General features: G+C 37.3%; 1 protein-coding gene across 2 annotated transcripts in view; it reads left to right on the top strand.

The window, feature by feature from the left end:
- Window positions 1-21,571, top strand: part of LOC127629981 (calcium-binding protein 8) — a 108,615-nt gene extending 87,044 nt beyond the window's left edge. For both annotated transcript variants that reach the window (XM_052107333.1, XM_052107332.1), the window contains exons 5-7: window positions 6,660-6,816; window positions 14,067-14,204; window positions 19,695-21,571. In XM_052107333.1, coding sequence (XP_051963293.1) covers window positions 6,660-6,816; window positions 14,067-14,194 — 285 coding nt within the window. In that variant the 3' untranslated portion in view covers window positions 14,195-14,204; window positions 19,695-21,571. The remainder of the gene's footprint in view (window positions 1-6,659; window positions 6,817-14,066; window positions 14,205-19,694) is intronic.
- The last annotated feature ends 3,167 nt before the right edge of the window (window positions 21,572-24,738 follow it).

The raw sequence follows: 24,738 nt of genomic DNA, 5'->3' as shown, positions 1-24,738 counted from the left end.
CTCCTGGCATCCTTTGAACGCCCACTGGGGTATCTGCCGCTGCTTTTAAAAGACACAGTGTCAAGTTACAATGCTGAAAAGGAGACGTCATTCTCTTTCATTCTGCTGCTGCACTTTAATATTTATATTAAATATTTAAAATATCGTGACTGTTTGATAGTTTATGGTGCTGAGTATTAACAGTTGTGCTTGAGATGAACAGTTTAATATATTCGGATGCAATGTGTTGGATGTGTGTTATGTGTAAACCCTGAAATTTTATTTGATAATGTTGTGGACCTTGTTCATTCTCTTCCAACTGAGTTTCAAATATTGCTTTATTTGAGTGGCTGCACGATGTTAGCCAATTCATTACATTGATGTTTTAAGGAGATGCTTAGGCCAAAACTGAGCGTTTCAGACAGAGGGCAAGAGACAGGATGGAAAATGTTTTTGTTTGGTGCAAAAAAAATGGACTTACGTTATCAGTGGACCTCAGGGAAGATAAATAATAAAACTATTAAAAAAGAGCATTTCATGACCTTTTTAAAGTAATTCCACCCAAGAGAGATTTTCTTTCACACACAGCACTACATTGATGCAGTTTACCACCCCCTTTTGACAGGAAATGATTGGCCCTGAACATCGGCTGTTAGTAAACAATCAGTTTACAAACTATTTATTGGCAGATAATGAGCTCTTTTGGCCAATACTGATGTTTGGCTGAAAATGTACATCAGTGTACTATATCTCATTACCAACATGGACCAGGTGGAAACCATGTTAAACCAGCTTTCATTGGCTGTGTTTACCAGGATTTTTTCATCACACTATACAATCAGTCATTTTAATGTTGTCAATATTAGCATGTTCTTTTTAAACCATACTAATAAAATCAAACAAGTTTTGTAAGACAATTTAAGTGCTTGTTTTCAATCTCTGTCCTTCATCCACCTGTTCCCTTTCTTTTTTCTTCTTTCTGCACACTTTCTGCCTCTCTCTTTCTTTCACAGAGCACATTCACACTTTATTAAAAGGCAATGTGGTGTTGTAGTGGATCTGGTGCACAGGATCAATGATCACAGCTGTTAGTTTGCCTTGACGGCAGGGAAGATTCCATTAATGTGTTACTAATTGCTGTAAAGTGGACTGATGCGAGAGGCGAGCAGAGGCTCTCAATACGACTGGCGCTGGTATGTTAGGACAACTCAATGCAATCCAGAGAATCGGAGCTGCCAATACCCCATCACAGGACACCCTCGCCTGTTATCATCCATTTCGGTTTGGTAGTTTACAGCTGCTGTGATGTTTATACATTTTGACAATGAATTGTTCTTAAAGGTATAGATTACCCAAGAATAAATCTTTGTGGTATGTACTAACCCCTATATCATTCTAAGCATTTTGTTATTGTTTCTGTGAAACATAAAAATAGAATCTTCACACAGCCCCTTTCCATGCTAAACTGCAATTGTTACCTTAATGATTTGCATTTGATCCAACCCTTAAAAATGACTTTTGTTGCTGTAACCTAATGGATTCAGGTGATTCAGCCATTTTAAATAATACTTTTGACTTCAGTTAAACCATGTTTTTCTGACAAAAAATGTGTTAGTCGTGACAATGTCTGTCAAGATCCAAAAAGCCAAAAAATAAATAAAAACTCAATAAAAGTAGCCCATTTCACTTGTGCACTATATTCCAAGTCTGCAGCTCTCATACGTCATTATCCGTTCCTGCATATTTTTGCTTAGAACTTCTAAATATTTTGGCCTAAAATCATGAGAATGATCTTGTTAGATTCCTTCGGGCATACAGTCAAATGATATCCAATTTTCTCATGTCGTTCATATTGGGCATTGACCATTTTTAATTCTGTCTTAAATTGCTGTATTTTAGGAACGCATTGAGGTATTATTACGAAATTTGGTATGTTTCAGCGGGGCCATGTCCTGAAGGTACTCAAAACGTCTGGGGACAGCGACACCTAGTGGTCAAATTATATAGTAAAATGATTATAACTTTTGAAATATTTGGCCAAATGTCATGAGACTTGTGTCTTTAAATTCCTTGGGTCATGCCAAGGACTATGACACCAAATTTGCAATTGTCGGCCATACATCCTGGCCGCCATTTCCAATTACATTGAAAACCTACGTTTAGGTCCTCATAGGCCATACATAAAATTCACATGCAATTTATTGTGCATCATCTAGGTAAAAGCTTTTCAATAGACCAAATGGTTCTCGATTAACGCATCAGTGAAATAGATGGCAAGACTCCTGAAAGGATCTGAGGCTGTATCTCTGTAATGCGTATTGACATAAAACGTTTTTCCACACCCTGACCGCACTTTGTTTGTAATGGTTCTAATAGCTCATGTTCAGTTTGTTTCACGGTTTTATTGTCACAGTTTCGGTATGGCTCAATACTTGTTCAGAAAAGAAAAAACAGTAGTAGCAGTAATAAATCAGAAGAAAGAATACTCAATTTGGTAACAAACACTTTAAAAGGTTTGCCCTTATGAAAAATCACCACAGTTTTACTACAGCAACCATGGTTTAACCATGGTAATATCTATCAAATGTTACTTTTGTCATGTTTGTTAACCTAAAATGTGCTTCATGTGGTAAAATCTAAATGAAGTGGTTTTATTGAATGTAGCTGGACCCATTTTTGTTGTGTAATATATAAAAGACTGAATTATGATCCTTTCTTTTGTCTCCATTTTCACTTTTGTATCCATTATCGAGGTGATGGAGTAAAACTCGGATTAAAGGTGAGCTCTGTGAGACACAGAGTTCTCGCTTTAAAACAAAGGGCCTAGTTGACACTCCCATCACACATTCATACAGTACCATCCTGACAAAGATTACTCTCTGCCTCCAGCACAGCCAGTCAGCCTTAAAGGTCATTCCAGACACCATTACAGATATATAAATACCCTGTGCGACACGGCAAAGAAATAGTGTTAGAAAGAAAAGAAAATGGAATTGGTTATCTAGCAAGAGGGCTCTTAATGAGCTGGTCTGCTGTCCATTCTCATGCCCTACAGAAAAAACAGATTGATCTAATGCCCTCAGACAGCTCTTTGGCTGGGGGTTGTCCAAAGGTCACATCAAGTGAGGCCCCATTCTTTCTCTCTGGAACATCAGAATGTATACCAGCTTTCATTTTTTGATTGCTAAAAGGCTGGTTTGCAAGACTGCCCCTGGATGACTTTCTCTGGAAGCTCAATTAAATGTTTTACCATCAGTTTATGGTTAGGCATTCAGGACATAGTCATATTTTACATGACAGTGTTAATGTTACATTGTAATTACATAATATTTACTGAATAATGCTTATAAACAACATGTACTCCATATTTATTTTGTGGAGCTGCTAGTAATTAAGCTTAGTTGTTAGTGAGTGGTGCTTGGTAATGCCTTAGGATTAGGGATTCAATCATAACCATAAGTATTAAACTTTGGCACGTAACATACAGTAAGAAAACTTTTTTGTGCCTCAAATTATGTGACTTATTAAGACGAGGTGTTCTATTATTTTTTAAAGTGAATGGATGTGCAATTATTGCCTGGTGAACGATAAAATGGGCCCAAAAAATCCCAAGAACATTGAAGCAGAGACCCAAGCCATATCTAGGGATCAGAATATCACAGAGACTTGGGAGTGGGCTCTTTTGATTTGTCACACTACATAACCACCTAACAAGCACCCAAAACACCATAGCAACCACACACAAACACCCTAGCAACCTCATAGCAACGCCCTTGCAACCACCTAGAAGGAATAAAAGTAAGGAAAATAACTAGACTAGACAATCACAACAACCTGAATGTGCTTTAGAGCTCTTTTTTCCTACATCCTCAGGTTTGCACACAAACACAAATATACAGTCGTATGTGTAAATTGTTTACAGTATACTGATTACTGCAGCTTGTATGGCGTATTACAATGCACTTGTACTCTTTGACTTGCCATGGTGGGGTGAAGTGATAAATTACTGCAGAGGTGAGCATACTGAGGCTGTAATACTTAATGGCTTGTCAGATTTATTTATTTGCCAGCTCTTGTAATACCCTGCTGTCTCTCCTCTTAAGCCACAAAGGCAGCACTTCCTGTCAAACGTCTTTCCCCAGAGCTCCAGAACCGCACTTCCTCCGTCACATCAAGTTGGAGGTTTCCATTCTGTATTTTATCACTTCTCTTGGGTATTGTGATAAAAAGTCAAGTTAGATTTAAAGGCAAACTGTTTTAATTTCTGTGCCACTAATGTCACCAGAGATAATGGCATAAATAATGGCAGTGTGATGGAGTGGACCATCCCTGTTGGCTAATCAGCACTGGCACTCGTACACACACATTGACATTTTTTCTCACACACACATTTCCCCTCTGTTTTCATATATCCCTATACACACACAATGTTGTATGTTTGCTAGTACTTATCTGTTTCGGGTTTGTGTCGGTAGAGTCTGTCTTTAGGATGGCGGAGGCTGCATCGGTGGCTAACCCGAGCGCTCGCCAGTGGCAGACAAGTCAGACCTGCGTTGTGCTGACGCAGTGCCACCGGAAGCCAACAAAACCTTTTCTGTTTGTTCTAAAGGGGTGAACAGTTACACTTTACGTGCAATATAAAAGAGAATTAACATTGGTTATGTTTATTGTTCAGTGTATTGTCTTTTAATGCTGACATTTATGTCTTATGTTGAACAGTGTTGTATGTATATAGAGTGTATTCATGGTAGATTGTTATATACATACTTACCGCTGAGTAGTAGATTACAAAGGGGAGTCCTGGGCTATAAAAGGGAGCCCAGAACACCATTTAAGGGTCTCTTGGCAGGCCTGAGGAGTGAGCGTCCAGTTGTTGTGCCTTGAACAAATCAATCTTTGGAAAGTATAGTGTGGACACGATTTATTTTTGTATATACAGTATATTTTTGTACTTAATTTAGTTTTGTTATTTTGTCACTTTAGATTTATATATTTCTACATGTAAATACTTTGCACCTTGCTGGTCCATTTTTCTCACAGTGGCCTTTAAAATCCACTGATTCACAGACAGTTTATAAAGAGGTTTCTTGAAAACTCCCCCTGTCTGCTATTGGACAGTAAAACAGATAGTCCCGCCCCAAACTCATGCTTTCAGTTGAGCCAATATTGATGTGTCAAGCTGGTCAGGATGCTCAAACAAAAAGAGCAATGTTTTGATAGCGCCACAGAGACAGTAAAACAAAAAAGACATGGGAATTGTTCATAAGAACTAATTACACATGAAAAAAAATAATGACTAAAGGTTTGCATAGCATGCAGACATGATTTTAATATGAGATTTCACAGAATGAGTGCCTATTGATTCAATTATTCTGCAACATTGAGTCTGTGTCATTTATTTAAGCGAGTGCTTATAGATAAAAATAAAGATGTCTCTGCATATTAAGCTAGATTAATATTTTAATATTAAAAAATGACACACCTCACCTTTAAATTCTTTATTTTTCACACTCAAACCACAAATGTACAATAAGTACCATTGTTTTGCCTTGTTTATTGGTTGTAAATGGTAATTACTATGGTATAATTATGTTTGTCTAAAAAAATACCATGGCATTTACACAAAATTACCAATTACAATGATATGTGAATATGATAATCATTCAGTTGCATGGTATATATGAAAGTAACATTGTATAACCATCTGATACCATGGTACTGCCACAGTGCTGTTTTATAAGAGACGACTGAATGATTTAGTAATGTATTAACATGTTGCCAACTTTATCACAGTTCTCCCCAGTGTTCCTAATGAATATTTGTTCTCTAACCTGACATCTTTGCAAATAGCATTAAGCCAGTGCACCAGTTTCATTTACATCTTCCAGAAAAATCAATCTGCAAGACTAATGTTGCCTGGCTAATTAAAAGGATGGAGTACATAAACACCCTCTGGATACTCGTAATAAAAATCAACTTTCAATACTGAACATGAGTTAAGAGTCCCTTTGGCAGCTTTCCTCAGATATGCTTAGAATGTTTTGCAATTATTTGTATGTCCCTTTCCCTTACTGTGCCATGCACCTTGTTGTTTCTTTGTATTTTTTTTTACCACTGAAACAGTTTAATGTGGTTTACATGTAGCCCAATATTCAAATAGTAGGTAGTACTATTCCATTCTGATATGATGTTTACGTACAATATTTCTTATTGAAACGGGAAGTTTGGGCAGGACATATCGAAAGGCGGATCATTTTTAATCAGTACGTTTTAGTTGCATAAAAGCCTTGAACCATGATTTGCAACACATTGAGCAGTTGCAGAGGGAGGGGCATTCTTACTCATTTGAGCATTTGATTGGACAAAAATCTGGGAAGTGCAAAATTTGGTCTGTTTACTCTGAAGAGAAAGACTGTAAATGTTAAACGTGTTTATCTGTTAAAAGTACATTTTGTCAATGTTAATGAGTACAGTGGCATATAGATGACCTCAAAGCTAACATACTTGGACTAAAAGCCTCAAAACCCTCATTTTATATTTCACAGAGTTTTTATAATAAACAAAGAATACAACACAAAGATCTTTTTTTTATCTAAAATAAATGTATATTGTATCCCACATTTTCAAAGAGATCAGGTTTGGTTGAATCAGTCCTGTGGTGTTACTTGTCTCCTCTGTAGTTTGACATGCAGCGGATAACACTAGAGGAGCTGAAGCACATCCTCTTTCATGCCTTCCGAGACCACCTGACGATGAAAGACATCGAGAACATCATAATCAATGAGGAGGAGAGCTTGAACGAGAACTCTGGGAACTGTCAGACAGAGTTTGAAGGAGGTGAGTGCCTCTACATTTATCTGTGTTTGTATGTGTTTGTTTATGTGAGATGCATGGACAGCACTTGTAGGTTTTGTTAGAAGTCTAGAAGTTACGTCTGACCAATCCTTAAAAATTGTAAATTTGTAAATACATGAAACTAACTCTCCTTCAACAGGGTCAATAAAAATAACCAGTAGCATTTAGAGATCTTGGACTCTGCATCAGATACTTTTGAACAGGTCTGGTGGATCACTGATTTTGATGGTGTTGTTCATGCAAATAAAATATGATAATGCCCCTTTTTTAATCTTATTCTGTGATGATATCATCAACATTCCCCATGGTATTAGAGTGGAGGATTGATGCACATTCATGTGATATTCAAGCCCTCTAGACTTCAGGTGCATTTAAATGTAGAATATTGAAAAGCTTATTTTGGTTATTAAAATCAGAGGAGAGTATTAATGATGCTGGTTTGTTGGTTTTTAAAGTGGGCAGCTTATTTCCACATTCGTGTGTGGGTGTAATCGTTGCAGATATAGTATAAGGTCACCAGAGCTATGCAACACTACATTATGACATTATGAGATCTTCTGAAATGAACTCATAAAGTCATCATGTGAAACTGAGATTTAAAATTGACTCAAACTAAATTCAGCCTATTGGATGCTCTGAGAGCCTCAAGCCATTGCAGAGTGGAAGTGTGAAGTAGGCCAGTTTAAAGTGCCATGAAACCCCCCTAGTTCAGCACCAGTCGCTGACACCTCAGACATAAAAAAAGGGTCATGAAAGGGGTGTGAAATGTAAAATGTTTTATATGTAAAATGGCGGGCTGTTTGAGGAGGATTGGAGGTAAAGCATACCAATGTACTCACTTTCACTCACTCACTCACTCACTCACTCACTCACGATAGTGTTGGTTGAACATCAAAATGTGAGAGGAAACAAAGAGTTTGAGGCCATTTGCTGTTTATCAATCATGGTACTAAAGTATGAACAGTGTGAAGAGTGAAGATGATTTATTTGTAGATTCAAAGAATGGAATATTTTGTTCACTGTTGGACTGGATCACGCAACCTCTGTTAGTCAATTTAATCCATTGCAGTCTGTAATACATCCCTGGTTATGCATTCTGATATGCTATTCTGATCACTAAAATTGTGTGGAGCAGTTATCTGAGTTTTTCTGTTAGCTCAAACCAGTCTGACCATTCTCTATTGACCTCTCTCGTCAACAAGGTACATCTGCAGAACTGCCGCTCACTGAATCTATAGTGAGTAAACTCTAGAAAGTGTTGTGTGTGAAAATCCCAGGAGATCAGCAATTAAAGAAATACTCAAACCAGCCCATCTAGCACCAACAATCATGCCACAGTCGAAATCACTGAGATCACATTTTTCCCCATTCTGATGGTTGATGTGAACTTTAACTGAAGCTCCTGACCTGTATCTGCATGATTTTATGTATGGCACTACAGCCACATGATTGGCTGATTAGATAATTGCATGAATAAGTAGGTGAAAACAGGTGTTCCATAAAAGTGCTCCTTGAGTGTATTTATTCTTAATAGGAATGTTTAAGTTAAAATCTATTGACAGTGTTTGTGGCACATTGTTGCTTACCACAGAAAATACTTTACATTTACATTAACATTTATGCATTTTGCCAGACGCTTTTATCCAAAGCGACTTACAGTGCACTTATTACAGGGTCAATCCCCCCAGAGCAACCTGGAGATAAGTGCCTTGCTCAAGGACACAATGGTGGTGGCTGTGGGGATCAAACCAGCGACCTTCTGATTAACAGTTGTGTGCATTAGCCCACTACGCCACCACCTCTCCACCTCACCACTTTCAACTCATCCCTCTTTTTCTAAAGGAAAAACAAAAACGTGTTCAGTAAGGCACATTTTTAAAGTAATGGGTCCAATACACAAAACGTTAAACGCGCAAAAAATATATTTCAAAAGAACAGCAGCTATACTTAAGCATAATATGTGTTATCATGAGTCTAGTGTGATAAAATCTCTTACTAACCTTGTCTGTGTAAAGTTATCCAGAATTTCATCCTTGTTGTCATGACAACAGATTGAAGTATTATATTGAAGTATATGTGTCTCTAAGCTGTTTCATGTTTGCACTGCAAGTAGCAGAACTTCAGGCCCAAAAATGTGCTCGGCCTGGTCTAGTTATCGCCTGTGGTCCATTCTGACCTGTTATTCCGAAGGTGTTTTGTGTAAAATTCCGCTCACATATCTGGACCAGAAACCACTTTCACATCCACATTTGATTTTTAATTATTAGCTGTAATGTGAGCTTATGCATGAGGTGGTGCTGTGATTGGATGGAAGCATTGCTTTTCATGAATTATGTGGTGTAACGCTCAGAATTGAATGACATATAAGTGAACTCTACTACCAACCACAACTCAAGAGTTTATGCATATACTATTTTATGACATTGCTTCAAGTTTTGTTTTTAAACCGGAAGAACGAAATGGCAAAAAAAAAAAAAGAAACTAACCATGTTCCCCTTAACAATAAACAGAATGAGTGATATCATTGTTTTCAATGCTGTGCAACTTGTAAATATTTGTTAACATCTCAAAACAAAATTGTGATTTCATGACATTAAAGGTGCACCAAGTCATTTTCCACTTAAACATATATACAGTTAAATGAATAGTATTACAGGCAAATATGTTTGAATTGATGTAGACTCACATGAGAAAAATACTCATAGAAAAAGCTATTTCATCCCACATAATGCAGGTCACACACTCGTAGTGGTCTCAATGTCTAGATCATATGACCAGCTGCATCCTTTGTAATTCGACAAGACAAGTCAATAAGTCAAGTCAAGTAAATACACAAAATCTTAATACTATCACACCAATAGGTTTCCTTATTAAGTCCAAATCTGTGTCGGTTGTTTAGGAAGATTAAAAACAGCCAGCTAAACATGTTTGGAATGTAAAGCCTGATCTCATGACTATTACATGACTGTGGCAGCATTTTTCCAAAGTGACATTATGTGGTTCATTACATGTATCATGGCGTTCTGAGGTAAAATGTCCACAATATGGCGCTAAAAGTGAGTTTAATGTTCTACCAAAGAGATGAGGTTTTGAAGGTTAATGTTCTATTAAGGTTTAAATCATCAACACCTACCTCCCTACATTAAACCTAAACTTATCCGGTAGAGTCATAAAAAGCAAATGTGAGATGGGAAAAAACAGATGAGGTTTTGAAAGTTAATGCTTTATTCAAGTTTAAAAGCAAAAAACCTACCTTCCAACCCCCAAACTTTAACCTAAACCTAATCAATAGTCTCACAAAAGCTAATGTGAGATGAAAACGCAATTTGCACCCGAAATGCAAATGAACAAGCTTGTAAATGTAGTAGTTTATAAACTCAGCAAAAAAAAGGAATATCCTCTCACTTTTAACTGCTTTTATTTTCAGCAAACATAACATGTGTAAATATATGCACAAATACAAAGTCTAAAGTAACAGTCAGTATCTGGTGTGGCCACCAGCTGCATTAAGTTCTGCATCTGCACCAGATTTGCCAGTTCTTGCTGTGAGATGTTACCCCACTCTTCCACCAAGACACTTGCAAGTTACCGGACATTTCTGAGGGCAATGGCAGGAAATCACACAAGCAGAACGAACAGTATGGCTGGTGGCATGCTGGAGGGTCATGTCAGGATGAGCCTGCAGGAAGTTATCACATGAGGGAGGCGGATGTCTTCCCTGTTCACACAATATTGAGATTGCCTGCAATGACAACAAGCTCAGGCCAATGATGCTGTGACACATCGCCCCAGACCATGACAGACCCTCCACCTCCAAATTGATCCTGCTCCAGAGTACAGGCCTCGGTGTAATGTTTAGTCCTTCGATGATAAACGCCGGAGTCCGACCATCCCCCCTGACTTTTTGCCAGTCCTGTCTGGTCCAGCAAAGGTGGGTTTGTGCCCATAGGCGACATTGTTGCCGGTGATGTCTGGTAAGGACCTGCCTTACAACAGGCCTACAAGCCCTCAGTCCAGCCTCTCTCATACCTCAATGCAGCATGCCTAAGGCACATTCACGCATATGAGCGGGGACCCTGAGCATCTTTCTTTTGGTGTTTTTCAGAGTCAGTAGAACGGTCTCTTTAGTGTCCTAAGTTTTTATAACTGTGACCTTAATTGCCTACCGTCTGTAAGCTGTTAGTGTCTTAATGTCCGTTCCACAGGTGCATGTCCATTAATTGTTTTTGGTTCATTGAACAAGCATGGCAAACATGTGTTTTGATGTCATAAGAAAGCATTGTGTGAGGATCAGAGTGAAAAGAAAATTGTATTCTTGATTTGTATGAAAGGGAATAAAAGTCACTGTTGTTTAGCACTTCTGGAGTTTATTTCACTTGAAACGAGCCACCTAAAAATCAGTTTGCAAAAGTTTTGGCATTGTAATGGCATTCACAATTTTCATACTATAAACCTGCACTGCACAAATAGTAGTTAGTAGTTTGTAGGTAAGATATCCAGAACATACAGTAGCCATGAATGTGAAATATCTTGCCTCTCAGAATTAATTAATTGTTTGAATCCTCAGTACATGAATGTAGGGACACAGCAGTGCAGTGTACTATACAACCTGTTGAAAGGGGTCAAATACATTCCTTGCTGACCTTGTAAGTCCCTGTCCTTCCAGCAGTAACAGATGTCCACAACACTTTAAAGCAATACTCATGTACATGTTTTATTGAGCCCTCTGAGTCTTTATGAATCATTCATGACGGCACCTGGGTAGAGCTTAGGTGTTGACAACAGACAGCATGCTGAGAATCTATGTAAGAGTTACAGGCAAAATGGATTCTCTTTAACACAAAGCTATTTGACTCACATGCTTAAAGACCCCATGAAATGGCTTGACAAGCGAGTTGATTTTCCTAGTGTATTTTGGGCAAGATATATTGAATATTTCTGTAGTATAAAGATTTGGCAAAGATAATAAAAGTAGTATGGTAGTATGCTATTCTAAATTTAGCCTATGATTTGCAACTTGCTACTCAGTTGCGGTTGGTCAATTAATAAATTAATTTTCAAAGTGTAGGATCATCTTAAATGGAGCACTAAAATTATTTTAAAATGTTACCACACGGAAGCATTCAAGTAAGTATCCAAGGTGCACCCGTGCGGTATTCAAAGATGAAATGATGCGTCCCGTATTGAATATTATTGATTCCATACGACGAAACCTATGGGAACCACTCCCCTTGCTAAAGTTTCATTTTGTTACGTTTTATAGAACATTATACAACAAATAGTTCTGGTGCCTCTGGAGAGGCATTCAAAGAGTGCTAATAGCTCACTCCATCAGCATTGGGACGATTTTCTGTTTGTATCACTCCACTTGTGTTTGTGGTGTTCCAAACTATCTGTAGCATGTAACATGCTTTAAGAGCGAACGCTTTCTTTGTCCATCAAAATAAACATTCCCCAAGAATTATACAAGAAGGAAACTGCCGTCCTCTGTGTTTTCTCTCCAACAACAAAACATTTGAAAAAGCTATTTGAAGATAATTCATCAGATCAGATTACTATCACACTACAGCTGAGGAATAGAGTTAAACTAACAGATGCAACATGTTCATCACTGTAACAGATGTAGGTAATAACACACTCTGTCTCTCTCTCTCTAACACACACACACACACACACGTTGGTCTACCTATCATTATGAGGACTTTCCATAAACATAATGATTTTTATACTGTTTATACAAACTATATATTCTATCCCCTAAACCTAACACAACCCCTAAACCTAACCCTCACAAAAAAACTTAGTTTTCAATAAAACGTTGTTTAATATGTTTTTTTAAGCTATTTAAATTATGGGGACACTAGAAATGTCCTCATAAACCACATTTATAGCATAATACCCTTGTAATTACCAGTTTGTAACCTAAAAAATTGACACATAAACCACATAAACATGCCCACACACACACATGTTTTAAGGGGACTTTCCATAGACATAATGTTTTTTTACTGTACAAACATTATATTCTATCCCCTAACCCTACCCCTAAACCTAACCCTCACAGAAAACTTTCTGCATTTTTACATTTTAAAAAAACATAATCATAAACCGACAAATCGTTCACACAACGTAAAAGATTTCGGGTTTTACTATCCTTATGGGGACATTTGGGCACACACACACACACACACACACACACACACTCGTCCTTGTTTCTCACAACAACAACTTGTTAGAAACATCCCAAGCTGTTGTTACTTGTTCTAAACTGTGGTTTTCGAATTAGTAAACATGGCATGGGTGCATCTTTCAAACTAGCAACAACAGATCCTGTAGAGAAAGTAGTTTCACACACAAGGGCGCTTTTTGGGGGACGATCCTTATTTATTTTGTAGTTCGCTGAACTGTTGTATAAAAGCAGTATAAAGCTTGCAATCGTGCTGTAGCTATTGTCCATCTATCAGCATGAGTGTGATTCCCTGTGGCACACGGCCTGCACAGCCGTGCTAACAGTTGGACATACAGCACTCTTGCTCATGTGATATTGCTTTACTATCATATAGATGGCTTCAAAGGTATTAAAAACAGACTAAAAGCCACCAAACTCCACTTCTGATTTCATGAGGTCCTCAAGGCAGTAAAATTACATTGCTCTTGTGGTCTTTTTGTAGAGAAAAGTGAACTGGTGCTAACAGCACTACATTTTGATGTCCAAAACATGCTGAGCACGCTGCAAGAAATGTTATCTGACTTTTTATATGCCGACATTTGGAAAGAGTGGGAAAAAAAAGAATGCTCTTTGTACCTACATTTGCTCATTATTGTGCCTCCACTCTGCCATAACCAGGCCATGGATTGGCTACAGGGGGCGGGACTTACTGACCACAGCTAGAATGGAAATTGATATCATGGGGTGAGACAGGCATGCAATCTGCCACATGTGCTCAGGTGGACCTTATTTCTGTCTTCATTCCCAGCTAAATGTCTTCATCTAGTTGCTGCAGAAATCAGGATGCTTTATTTAGACGGGTCAGATTGTCAGATGAAAGGCAGTCAGCTAGAATGCAAATCGAGACCTACGCATTTAGCCATAAGAAGATAATGTATTCATGTGTTCAGATTAGGATATATGCTAATCGCACACTGTTTCTTTTTGCTTCTTGCTGAATTGCATTCACATGCTCTCAATACTTAACCCTTCTTATTGTCTGTCTCTCCTCTGTCAACTGCAGTTCATCCCAAAAAGAAAAACCGGCAGACGTGCGTGCGCAAGAGCCTGATCTGCGCTTTCGCCATGGCCTTCATCATCAGCGTCATGCTCATCGCAGCAAATCAGATGCTGCGCAATGGCATGGAGTAGCGACACCACTGTGAGCGGGGCGGAGCCTGCATGTGCATGTTTGTCGATGAAGTCATTTCCAGAAACTAACAAAACCAAACACCTCGCAACTGAAAAGAGGAGCTTTTTATTATCTTGTATTTTTATTTGCACGTTATTTTTCCACACGGACCAAGCGACACGGGAAGTGTGCGGCGAGCGAAGCCAGCATGTTTCTCACTCACAGGGACTTTAAAGGGCTGACTTTCTGCTTTTCGTGGCACCTCTGTTCCCTAATGCAATAACGTGCAGGAGTTCATAAGCACCTCTTTTGTTTTGCCGTCTCGTCTGTGGCTCTGATTTCAGCATGGATTGGTTGTTGAGCTTCGGCTTGGCTCAGGCTGGCTTTCAATGTAGGAAGGCAAAAGTAATTGGCAACTCATTTCACCTGTGCGGGAGGGGGAGTTGCAGCATTCATTCCACTGACTATTTTTTGTCTGCTCTCGCCAGGGTGCTTTTCTGGCTGTGGTGGGAGGCTGGGAAAAGAGTGCTCTCTGTAGTCCATAATTAAATCCATATTTGTCGGCTCTAAAAATCTATAAGCCTGACTTTAATAATTGTTTATGGTTTTTGCTGTTCTATTGTGTTAGGAGAAATCTCAGATCTCATCTTCCCTTGTCTAATGCTTTTTCTAAAGTGGGTTTGTTATGAGTAGCAGATACTGTATGAACTGTGTTTGAGTCTGTAATTCTTCAAGAAGCTTTAAGGGATAGTTAACCGGAAATTCTGTCATTTAGGCTTGGAATTGATGCCTTTTTCACGCTTTGATAATTGGAAGACTTTTTCAGATATAAATAGAACTGCTCATTGCGCAATAGTCTTTGTCTCTTCAGACGTATTTCTCAACACGACTTTAATAAAGTGTGAGCGGCAGGGTAAATTAAAGGGGGTCGCACATCGGACGCATCTGACGGATGACATGGTGCATTCTAAAATTAGAAACAGTTATTTATTTTGTACAAAATGTAGGCACACACCACCAATTCACAGCGTCAACATTCTGCAAGGCCACGGAGAGCAACTCGCATAGTTTTCCATTAAACTCGACCCAAATCATAATAAAAGGACAACGATTATTTACTCTACCCATCACTGGATTATCTATTGCAAACATGTATCTTTCATGTAGCCTACACCAGGGGTCGGCAACCTTTGGCACATGTGCCAGCATTGGCATGAGGAGGGGTAATCACTGGCCCGCCAGCAACGGCGAGAGAAGCATAGACTATTTTATTTATATTAAGTCTGCTCCTGAATTCCAATTTACATCTTGATGTAATCCTTCCTCGTGATCACGCAGCGTGTTTTCATGAGCTGAATGGGAGGCTAAACAAAACGTTAAAATGTAACGAGACTGCAGTATATCCAACAGACTCGTGCAGCGCGTGCAAGCCATTCGTGCATCAAAAGACGGCAGCGCTTCACTTTTGGTTAATCACATGAGTAAACGTGCCCACTTTGCATTGGTCAGGCTGTGCGGATGGCAGCCTACATTCTGTGTTTCATTGGTTTCTTTTTGCTTTCAGAACATCACGTGATGTAATAAGGAAAACTCCACTATTAATCCTTGAGATTTCACATACAGGTTCACCCTCCTTCACATACAGGTTCACCCTCATGGTCACACTCAAAATTACATTAAACGATTAAAAGTATAAACCCACATTGTGGGGTTCAAAAATCTTTTCAATTTATTCAAAATATAAATTAACCGTGGAAATAAAGTTTTAGGATTTTGCTGGTGCGATGATCGGCTTGAGATGCGCAAATGGCTTGTGCGCATTGTGCGAATCTCGTCACACTTTAATAGTGTTTAGCCTCCCATTCAGCTGATGAAAACATGCTGCGTGATCATGAGGAAGGATTACGTGAAGATGTAGATTGGAATTCAGGTGTGAAAAACTTCATATGAATCAAATAGCCTGATCCTCTCTCGCTGTTGCTTGTGTGCTAGTGATTACATGATTACAATGACATAATATGAGAAATATTTAAGATTCTACAAAATTTTGTGATCAGTAATCAAATAAACACATTTGATAATCAAATAAAAACTGTGTTAACTCGTACAAAAGGTCAGGTTTTCTTTCTTTAAAACACTTAAGATGCTCTGTGAATATTCACATGCAGAAACTTTTCACACAAACTGATAATATCATTTTTAATGAAAAATCAGCACAGCCATTGACCAGGAAAATAACAAATTGCACTTCATGTCAAAAAGGTTGCCAACCCCTGGCCTGCACAATGTATTATCAGTTACAAGTATGTAATTTAGTGGTTTGACAGCTCAAATGAAAAACCTGTTCAAGACTACATACATAGAAATGGCATAATAAACGCCTTTTAATCGTTCAGTTTGTGCAGTTATATCAGTTTCACTAACCTGCAAACTCATCAGTCACTTGTGTCCTGTGTGTGTGTCACAAGGGTATATTGCCCTCTTGTGGTCTCCCAATGCTATCACACCAGACAGTTAAACAGAGGCCAACTGAGTGTATTAGAAAGCATACAAATTGTCAGCTAATTTTAATATATCTATGTCTTAAAAAAATATATCAATAAAATAACATCCCTATCAATAATCGACATTTTGACATTTTAAGACAGCCTTACTGTCATTATTTACTCACCCGAATGTCAATCTAAACCTATATGCTTTTCATTTGTTTTTTTGGAACACAAAAGGAGACATTTTGAAGAATACATTCAGAGCTTTTCCATACAATGACAGTTCATAGTGACGATGTCTGTCAGGCTTCAAAACAAACAAACAAACACAAAAACAACAATTAAAGTACCTTAAAAGTAGTTAATACATACTTGGGTGCAGGGTTGGGGAGTAACAGAATAAATGTAATGGTGGTACGTATTTAAAATACAAAATATGAGTAACTGTATTCCACTAAAATTTTAATTTTAATTTAAATTGGGAATTAGAATACAGTTACATTCAAAAAGTATTCTGATTACTGAAGAGATTACTTTGCATTTTATTGTAATTTGCTTAATTTTTATTTAGTCTGTTCAGTTGAAAAACATTTATGTTTTTAAATGAAGCGCTCCGAGGAGTGGGTAAACACTTTCTTTTGAAGTGTTACATTCATACGATCAGACAGAGGGCACTCGCATACTGTTACGTGAAAATGTGGATCTGACGCCACTGAGGATAGCAACAAAAAGAAAGATTATAAATGCTCTGACAGATGAAACGTAAATCCAATAAATACACAAAGGCTATATGGTTTGTCGATTATTATTATTTTTGCGGTTTGGGTATTTTTACAAGAATAAAGGATGCTTTTATGAGAAATATTAACCAATGTAGCCTGTAGCATCATATAGAAAGATACAAATAATAGATTTTCTGTTTGTTGTGTACACTCTGTGGGGTTTTGAAGTAAGTTTGGAGCATCAGAAATAGTGAACATGTGAACATAAAATTGTATTTCTAGCCATTAGATGCACCTGTTATCAGTCACGATTATATTTTTAAATTAATTCTATCAATAAAAAATGTTTTTAGATTTTTTTCGCTCTATAGGTAGACCTCTAATATTCCTTCAAAGATGTACTGCAATAATATTACTCTTAATATTCTTTTCCTGTAAAAAATAAAATATAATAATAAATCCTTAAAATAAATTTACTTGAGGATCTACACTGCATAAGATATTTAGGCTTTTTCAGAGCATTTATTTTTTATATAAGTGTATTTTGTTTTACTGTACTGGCAGATTTGTTTTACGTTTTTCCCTTACAGGAACCTGTGCTGAAGAACTAATCCAAGATATCATTATTGACAATGAGTAATCTAAAGAAATACATTAAAAATTACATTTTGCATAATGTATTCTGCAAACTGCAGAGGAAGACATTTTAAAAGGTCTTCTGAAGCCACACGGTTGCTTTGGAACAGACTGAAATTCAAGTCATTATTCACTGATACTCTTCACCAATTATCTATCAGTTCATAAATCAGACTGAATGATTCTTTAGTGAATCAGACTCATCAACTTAATGATTCAGTTACAACGGTTCTCAAGTTCATCTCATGGACCCAAGGTTTCAATCACAGTGGTTCTTGAGTTAAAAGTTCATTAGAGGAACATTGTTTTGTAAATAATGATTAATTTCATCCTGTTCCTCACAAAACCTTATCATACGACTCTAGAAGAATTGTAATAGTGTGCTCAATTTGTATGTATTACTTTAAGGATACTTTTAAAGTACTTTTATTTAAATATTTGCAGCTTATCAGACATTATCTATAAACTGATTTCTGACTTTTATTTTTCAAAATTTCTCCTTTTGAAAGGAAAAGTCATATGGGTTTGGAACAATGAGGATGAGTGAATGATGACAAAACTTACATTTTTCACTTTCATCTTTATGGCCATTTATTGCTGCATCAAGAGTTATACCTATTGAGATGCATATTTTATAGCATCTTGTGCCTGTGATGGCAGTTCTGATCATTCCTAATGGCTGTCAAATGTATCTTAGTGGATGTGCTTGGAGTGTTTTGCAGTGCTGTACTTCCATCCTCCATTCGCACACTTACACTAGAAGAATGATCTTTCATTCACAGATCATTAATATAAAATTCACTTTCATTTTATGTCCCCAGTCTTCATTTTTTTAACAGTTTTGAAGATGTCATTTACTTTACCACAGACCACAGTAATATTTAATATTTATGTGTTGAGATCACATTAATATTTAATCTCATTTTGCATAAAAGCCACTATTGCATTGTTGATGTTTCAATAGATAGATACGCATGACGCATAACATGTCCATGAACTACTTTTCTTTATCAACATTAAGATGTTAGATTAAAACCTTTTATGGACGTATAAGGGAAATCTGTAACCAGTCCAACTGATCAACATTCATGTTTTCTTCCCGTTTTAATCACACTCGCCTTCACTGGTTCATTTTAAATGGCCTTGCTGTTTGACAAATTACATTTTGAAAGAACAAATATTTCTATGTTGTCTCTCAGTTAATATGAGGTCTTAAAAGCTGCATGCATAATAATTATAAAAGAATTAGCAAAATGCTATTTAAAATGTCACACTGAAAGACATGCAGGTCAACTTTCCAAATGTTTTCATGTCCACCACCCGTGTCCAGAAATGTAACATAGACGCCTGATGTCTTCACAAATAGGATTGTAAAGAGGTGAAGATTGCTAAAGGAAGTTTGATTGTATCTTTTAACATAGGTGTAAGGGCTAAAAATCCATGCATGATGCAGTTCTCCTTAACCGTTGTGTTTCAAGAATGTCAGTCTCCTCTATATGCTGTCGAAATCACACTAATATATGTTCTCCACCATATGTATGTTTTCTAATATATAATGTTTTCTGAGGTCTGCTTCTACTTTAGTATGCATGTGAGCAAGCAGAACTCTGTAAATAGACCTTAACATGTGTGTTTGATTATTTCTGTTTCTGTTTGTGCATGATCGTTTAAAGCAGTACATTCTGCACAGATCGTGTCAGGGCTGCAGAGGGGGAGGCTGAAATCAATACAACGTTTGCCAGCGCTCAGTTCCCCTATGATCCCTGACTAAAGCCATATTTGTCTGCACAGATGTACTGAAGAGCATAAAGGTGCATACACTATTATGACACTTAAAGGTATAATGTTTGTTTGCTCTCAAACCCCCTTTTTCTCACTCGTATGTGTTGGAGCGGGTGCAGGCGGGGCGTTTTGGCATTCTTGGATAATGGCGACACCTGGTGGTTGATGTTTGACTTGATCGTTTATGTCCGTCCTCATGTTGTCCTTGTCTGATCCAGAATGTAATATTAGCTTGTAGCATTAAATAATATAAAGAGCTGAATGGTTTGACAAAACAGTATATTCTGTGTTTGCATATTTATTTTATTTTGATCATAACAATGATGTCGTTAGTGTGAAGAGTAGCTCTGGGAAAAATTAAGAGACCAATGTAAAATGATCAGTTTCTCTTGATTTACTATTTATAGGTATGTGTTTGAGTAAAATGAAAATATACTGTACTGACAACATTTCTCCCAAATTCCAAATAAAAATATTGTAATTTAGAGCATTTATTTGCAGAAAATTACAACTGGTCAAAATAACAAGAAAGATGCATCACCGATCCTCCACCAAATTTCACAGTGGGTGCGAGACACTGTGGCTTGTAGACCTCTCCAGGTGGAGGATCGTGATGATCTGGGGGTGCTTCAGCAATGCTGGAATCGGGCAGATTCGTCTTTGTGAAGGATGCATGAATCAAGCCACGTACAAGGTTTTCCTGGAAAAAATCTTGATTCCTTCAGGTCTGACAATGTTCCCCAACTCTGAGGATTTATTTTCTAGCAGGACAATGCTCCATGACACACAGACAGGTCAATCAAGGTGTGGATGGAGGACCACCAGATCAAGAAACTGTCATGGCCAGCCCAATCTCCAGACCTGAACCCCATTGAAAACCTCTGGAATTTGATCCAGAGGAAGATAGATGGCCACAAGCCATCAAACAAAGCTGAGATGCTTGAATTTTTGTGCCAGGAGTGGCATAAAGTCTCCCAACAGCAATGTGAAAGACAGGTTGAGAGCCATGAAAGACACACGAAAACTGTGATTGAAAATCAGGGTTATTCCACCAAATATTGATTTCTGAACTCTTCCTAAGTTAAAATGAGTATTTGTAGTCTGAAAACATTGCATATTTTTCTGTTATTTTGACCAGTTGTCATTTTCTGCAAATAAATGCTCTAAATAACAATATTTGTATTTGGGAGAAATGTTGTCAGTACTTTATTGAATCATTTTTTATTTGAATTTTACTCAAACATATACCTATAAATAGTAAATCCAGAGAAAATGGTAATGTTGCGGTGGTCTCTTAATTTATTTCCAGAGCTGTACATTTATTATATTTTGCCAATTGTAGATGGGATGGGATTTTGCAAGTACTGTAACAAAATGATGGGGAGATTTTTTTGGTTTATATAAACAATATAGCCACTACCACTTATTTCAGTTTATGCTATAATCTAATCTGAAGACATTTTTACTTAATGGGAAAGTAAAGTTGAAGAAAGTAATATTTATCATATTAAATCAGAACACAAAGAGTTTATTAATCAAACAAAGCTATATTTAAAGTGGGATGTAAATGGACAATTGGGGTTTGACCTGTGTAATATGGTGTTACTGTATAAAACATGTATATAATCATATCTACAATTAGTCACTTATTAATGATAGATCTGTACACTTTGCATGCAAAATATTTAGCTATATAAACTGTAGTTGAAACTGCGCTTGTTGCAAGCAGCCTATAGATGATTTATCATACATATTCAAACATGTACAGGACAGATGCATAGAGTTTATGCAATAAAGCATTTTTGTAATACGTTTTGCCTTGCATTGATTCCCTGCTGTTTTCCAAGAAAATATAAGCATAAGACATATTACACATCTGTACTATTGATCCGCTGTAAATCAGGGTGTTTATTTTCCTACAAGTATATATAATACCTTAATCTTTGCTATTTATTAAATATTAATAATATTGATTCTTTTGCATATTAAGGTGTGTTGTGATTTGAGAATCATGGGCAATGCAGAGTTTATTTGAATTCAACAAATTATGAGTCACCACATGAACCCATATCGCACTTAGTAACAAACATTATAGGAATATTTCAGCTTTGAGGGTGAATCACCAACTTTCGACATGTAATGAATCATAATAAAACTCTGGAGGTGTATAATCTATTTTAATAATTTACTCTTGTTCTATGGACTCCTAAGACATAAAGTGAATTGAAGAGTAATGAACTGCAGCAATTCCTCCTGCCATAAAAAGAAATAAGCCGACCATAAAATGAAACAAAATATATAAAGCTTCCGCCAAAGTCAAAATCTATACAGTGATCTTCTACAGAGGCACTGAGTTGTGCGAGATAGGGACAGATAAAAAAGAATTTTGCCCTAATTCATGGCTTGTAAATGAAAGCCTCAAACATGTGAAACAGTGCCTGAAGCATCACAGCGGGAAAGGTTTGCCTCAGTGGTGGGAGGCACTGAGAGGTTCTATATGCACAGTTGATGCTCTTTTAAGTTAGAAAAGACTTCAACATCACTGAAGAAAGGATTCTTGTGTGAAGAAGCACAGCTGCTGCTGTTTGACCCTCCAGACCAGCCTCTACATAACCCATCATCCTCTTGTCACAGGAATATTCAATGATAATTGCAATTTGTGTGTGTGTGTGTGTGTGTTCGATACCTAAGGGGTTCATCTCGGCAACATCAGTGATAAGCATGTAGCATACTAGATGTGCCCAAATCTAAAAGTGCCGGTGGTTGGCTATGTTTAGGCATCAAGGAAAAACACTAGTTTACACCGGTTATGCACAGAGATGCGGCTCACACGTGAGGCTGTAGTGTGTATGCGTCTCAACCCACATAGATGTGGAAAAGATCAAAATTGCGGCTACATTTCACCAGGCTCGATGCCAACTGTGCGCAATGCAATATTTGCGACAAGATAATTGCTGCCAAGACCAGCAACATGACAGATCTGATGAAGCACTTGACAGTGCAGGGAATAAACTTAAGAGCAGAAAGTTGCTCCATCTTCGACTGCAAGAAGATCGAGCCGGTGCAGTCATCCTCTCAGCGTCCTGCCACTGAGCTTCCTTCAACATGCCCACATCACAAGTACTCCTCCAAAACTACTGATGAATGCAGCGACGCTATGACTGGGACTCCGACAGGTAAGGTTAACGTTTAGCAAACAAACCAACAAACAAAATCATCTAACTTGTAATGGTACATGTTTGTGTACTTGTTAATTAACGTTTCTGTGCACAGTGACATAGTCCTATAAACTGGGACATACGTAACGTTAGATATTGTTTGGATGTATGGCTATAGATAGCTAGCTAAATCGATGCTAAAAACACTTTAAGGTTGACAGTACCTGATCAAGTTTAACATACCTTAAACTAGTTATCTTGTTAAACCGTACTCATCTTTAGGGTTGGCTGAATTAACAGTTTAGCTGTCTTTTTTGTTTGTTTTTTCCTCTACACATTAATGTTATATAGCCTGAGCCCCTGCCGACCCTGGCATGAGGAGACCAGAAGGCTCAGGAGATGAGTCTTTGAGTCTGGAAAAAAGTCAACAAACTTAAAAAATAATAACGAAAGGTTTTTTGGAGGTAATGTTTGTAATCTTGTTAAAAGGTACTTGTTGTAAAAAGTATAGTTTAGGAACCGCTATCGAAGTATCGGTATCGATATGAAATAAATTTGAGCGATCCCAGGTGAAAAAGACGTACAATTAAGTGTATTAAAAATGCATTACATTATATTTGTATTGTACTAAAAACATATTTAAGTACATTTTTAATACACTTAATTGTACGTCTTTTTCACCTGGGATACGCAGCCCTAGTAAAACAACTTAGAAATCTTTAGCTTTAAGGTTGCATGGATGACATGTGTAAGTGTAATAAACGTGCATGCGTAATATTGTGGATTAACCCTTTTTCTTCCCTCAATCTGGCAATGTATCTCAGGGGATACACACTTGCCAAAAATGTGCCAAATAACAGTATGGACAACATATGACTTAATTTTCTCCTTCAGCATCTTAAGACAATGTTCACATTTACTGTTTGCAGTTTTATTTAATTTTTACTTAAGAAAAGTAAGATTAATATTTAATTAATTATCACAAAGTCAGCATGTCCTGCACCATGGGCAGTCATTATGATGATTTTAGGTCAGGCTGACTTTACATCACAGAAAATTTGAACCAAGTCATGTGACTCAAATACTCAAAACAGACCCAACTGTGATAAATGATAACAAGATTGGGTGAGAAACTCTTTCTCATACCCCCTATAAGAAACTAAAGAGTATGTATTTTGTGGTGCATATTGCCTCGTTTAGAGTTAAGGCCCATTCACACCAAGTGCGATAACGATAACTATATTAGAGTCCACACCAATGGACAGTAACATTCTGTTTATTCTAAGCGTGAATAGAAAACGGTACATCAAAAATGGTGATTATGGGTACATGGAATTCTTAAGAGACGAGAGGAGTCTGGAGAATCCAACACTCTTTTGCATTAGTTACAAGTAACAGACTTTGCTAACACTGTCATTGTCACCGCAACTCCAAAGGAGGCAAGACAATGCTATCGACATTAGAGCGTGATGCCTGAGGTAATTTTATGTTGCCAGCTAGCATTAGCTTTTCATTATCTCATCTCTGTTAATACTTCTCACCATTCATTACTATTGGGTGTTAACCCTATATAAGGCATCTTTGAAAAGGGTTTTTTCCTGGACCTTGGCGATGAGCTTCTCTGCAGTGTCGTCTGCCATTTTAAATACTTGAGCTCTTTAAAGTCGGATGGAATTTGATTGGCTTTCTATGTTTTTATTTTTCATTATCTGGGGAAAATAAAATAGTTCTGAAAGTGATCTCAAAGAAATCGTTAATCTGTGTCGTTATCTATATA

Source organism: Xyrauchen texanus, chromosome 36 (genome assembly GCF_025860055.1).
Source record: "Xyrauchen texanus isolate HMW12.3.18 chromosome 36, RBS_HiC_50CHRs, whole genome shotgun sequence".
Taxonomy (NCBI): Eukaryota; Metazoa; Chordata; class Actinopteri; order Cypriniformes; family Catostomidae; genus Xyrauchen; species Xyrauchen texanus.
This window is presented reverse-complemented; position numbering and strand designations above follow the sequence as displayed.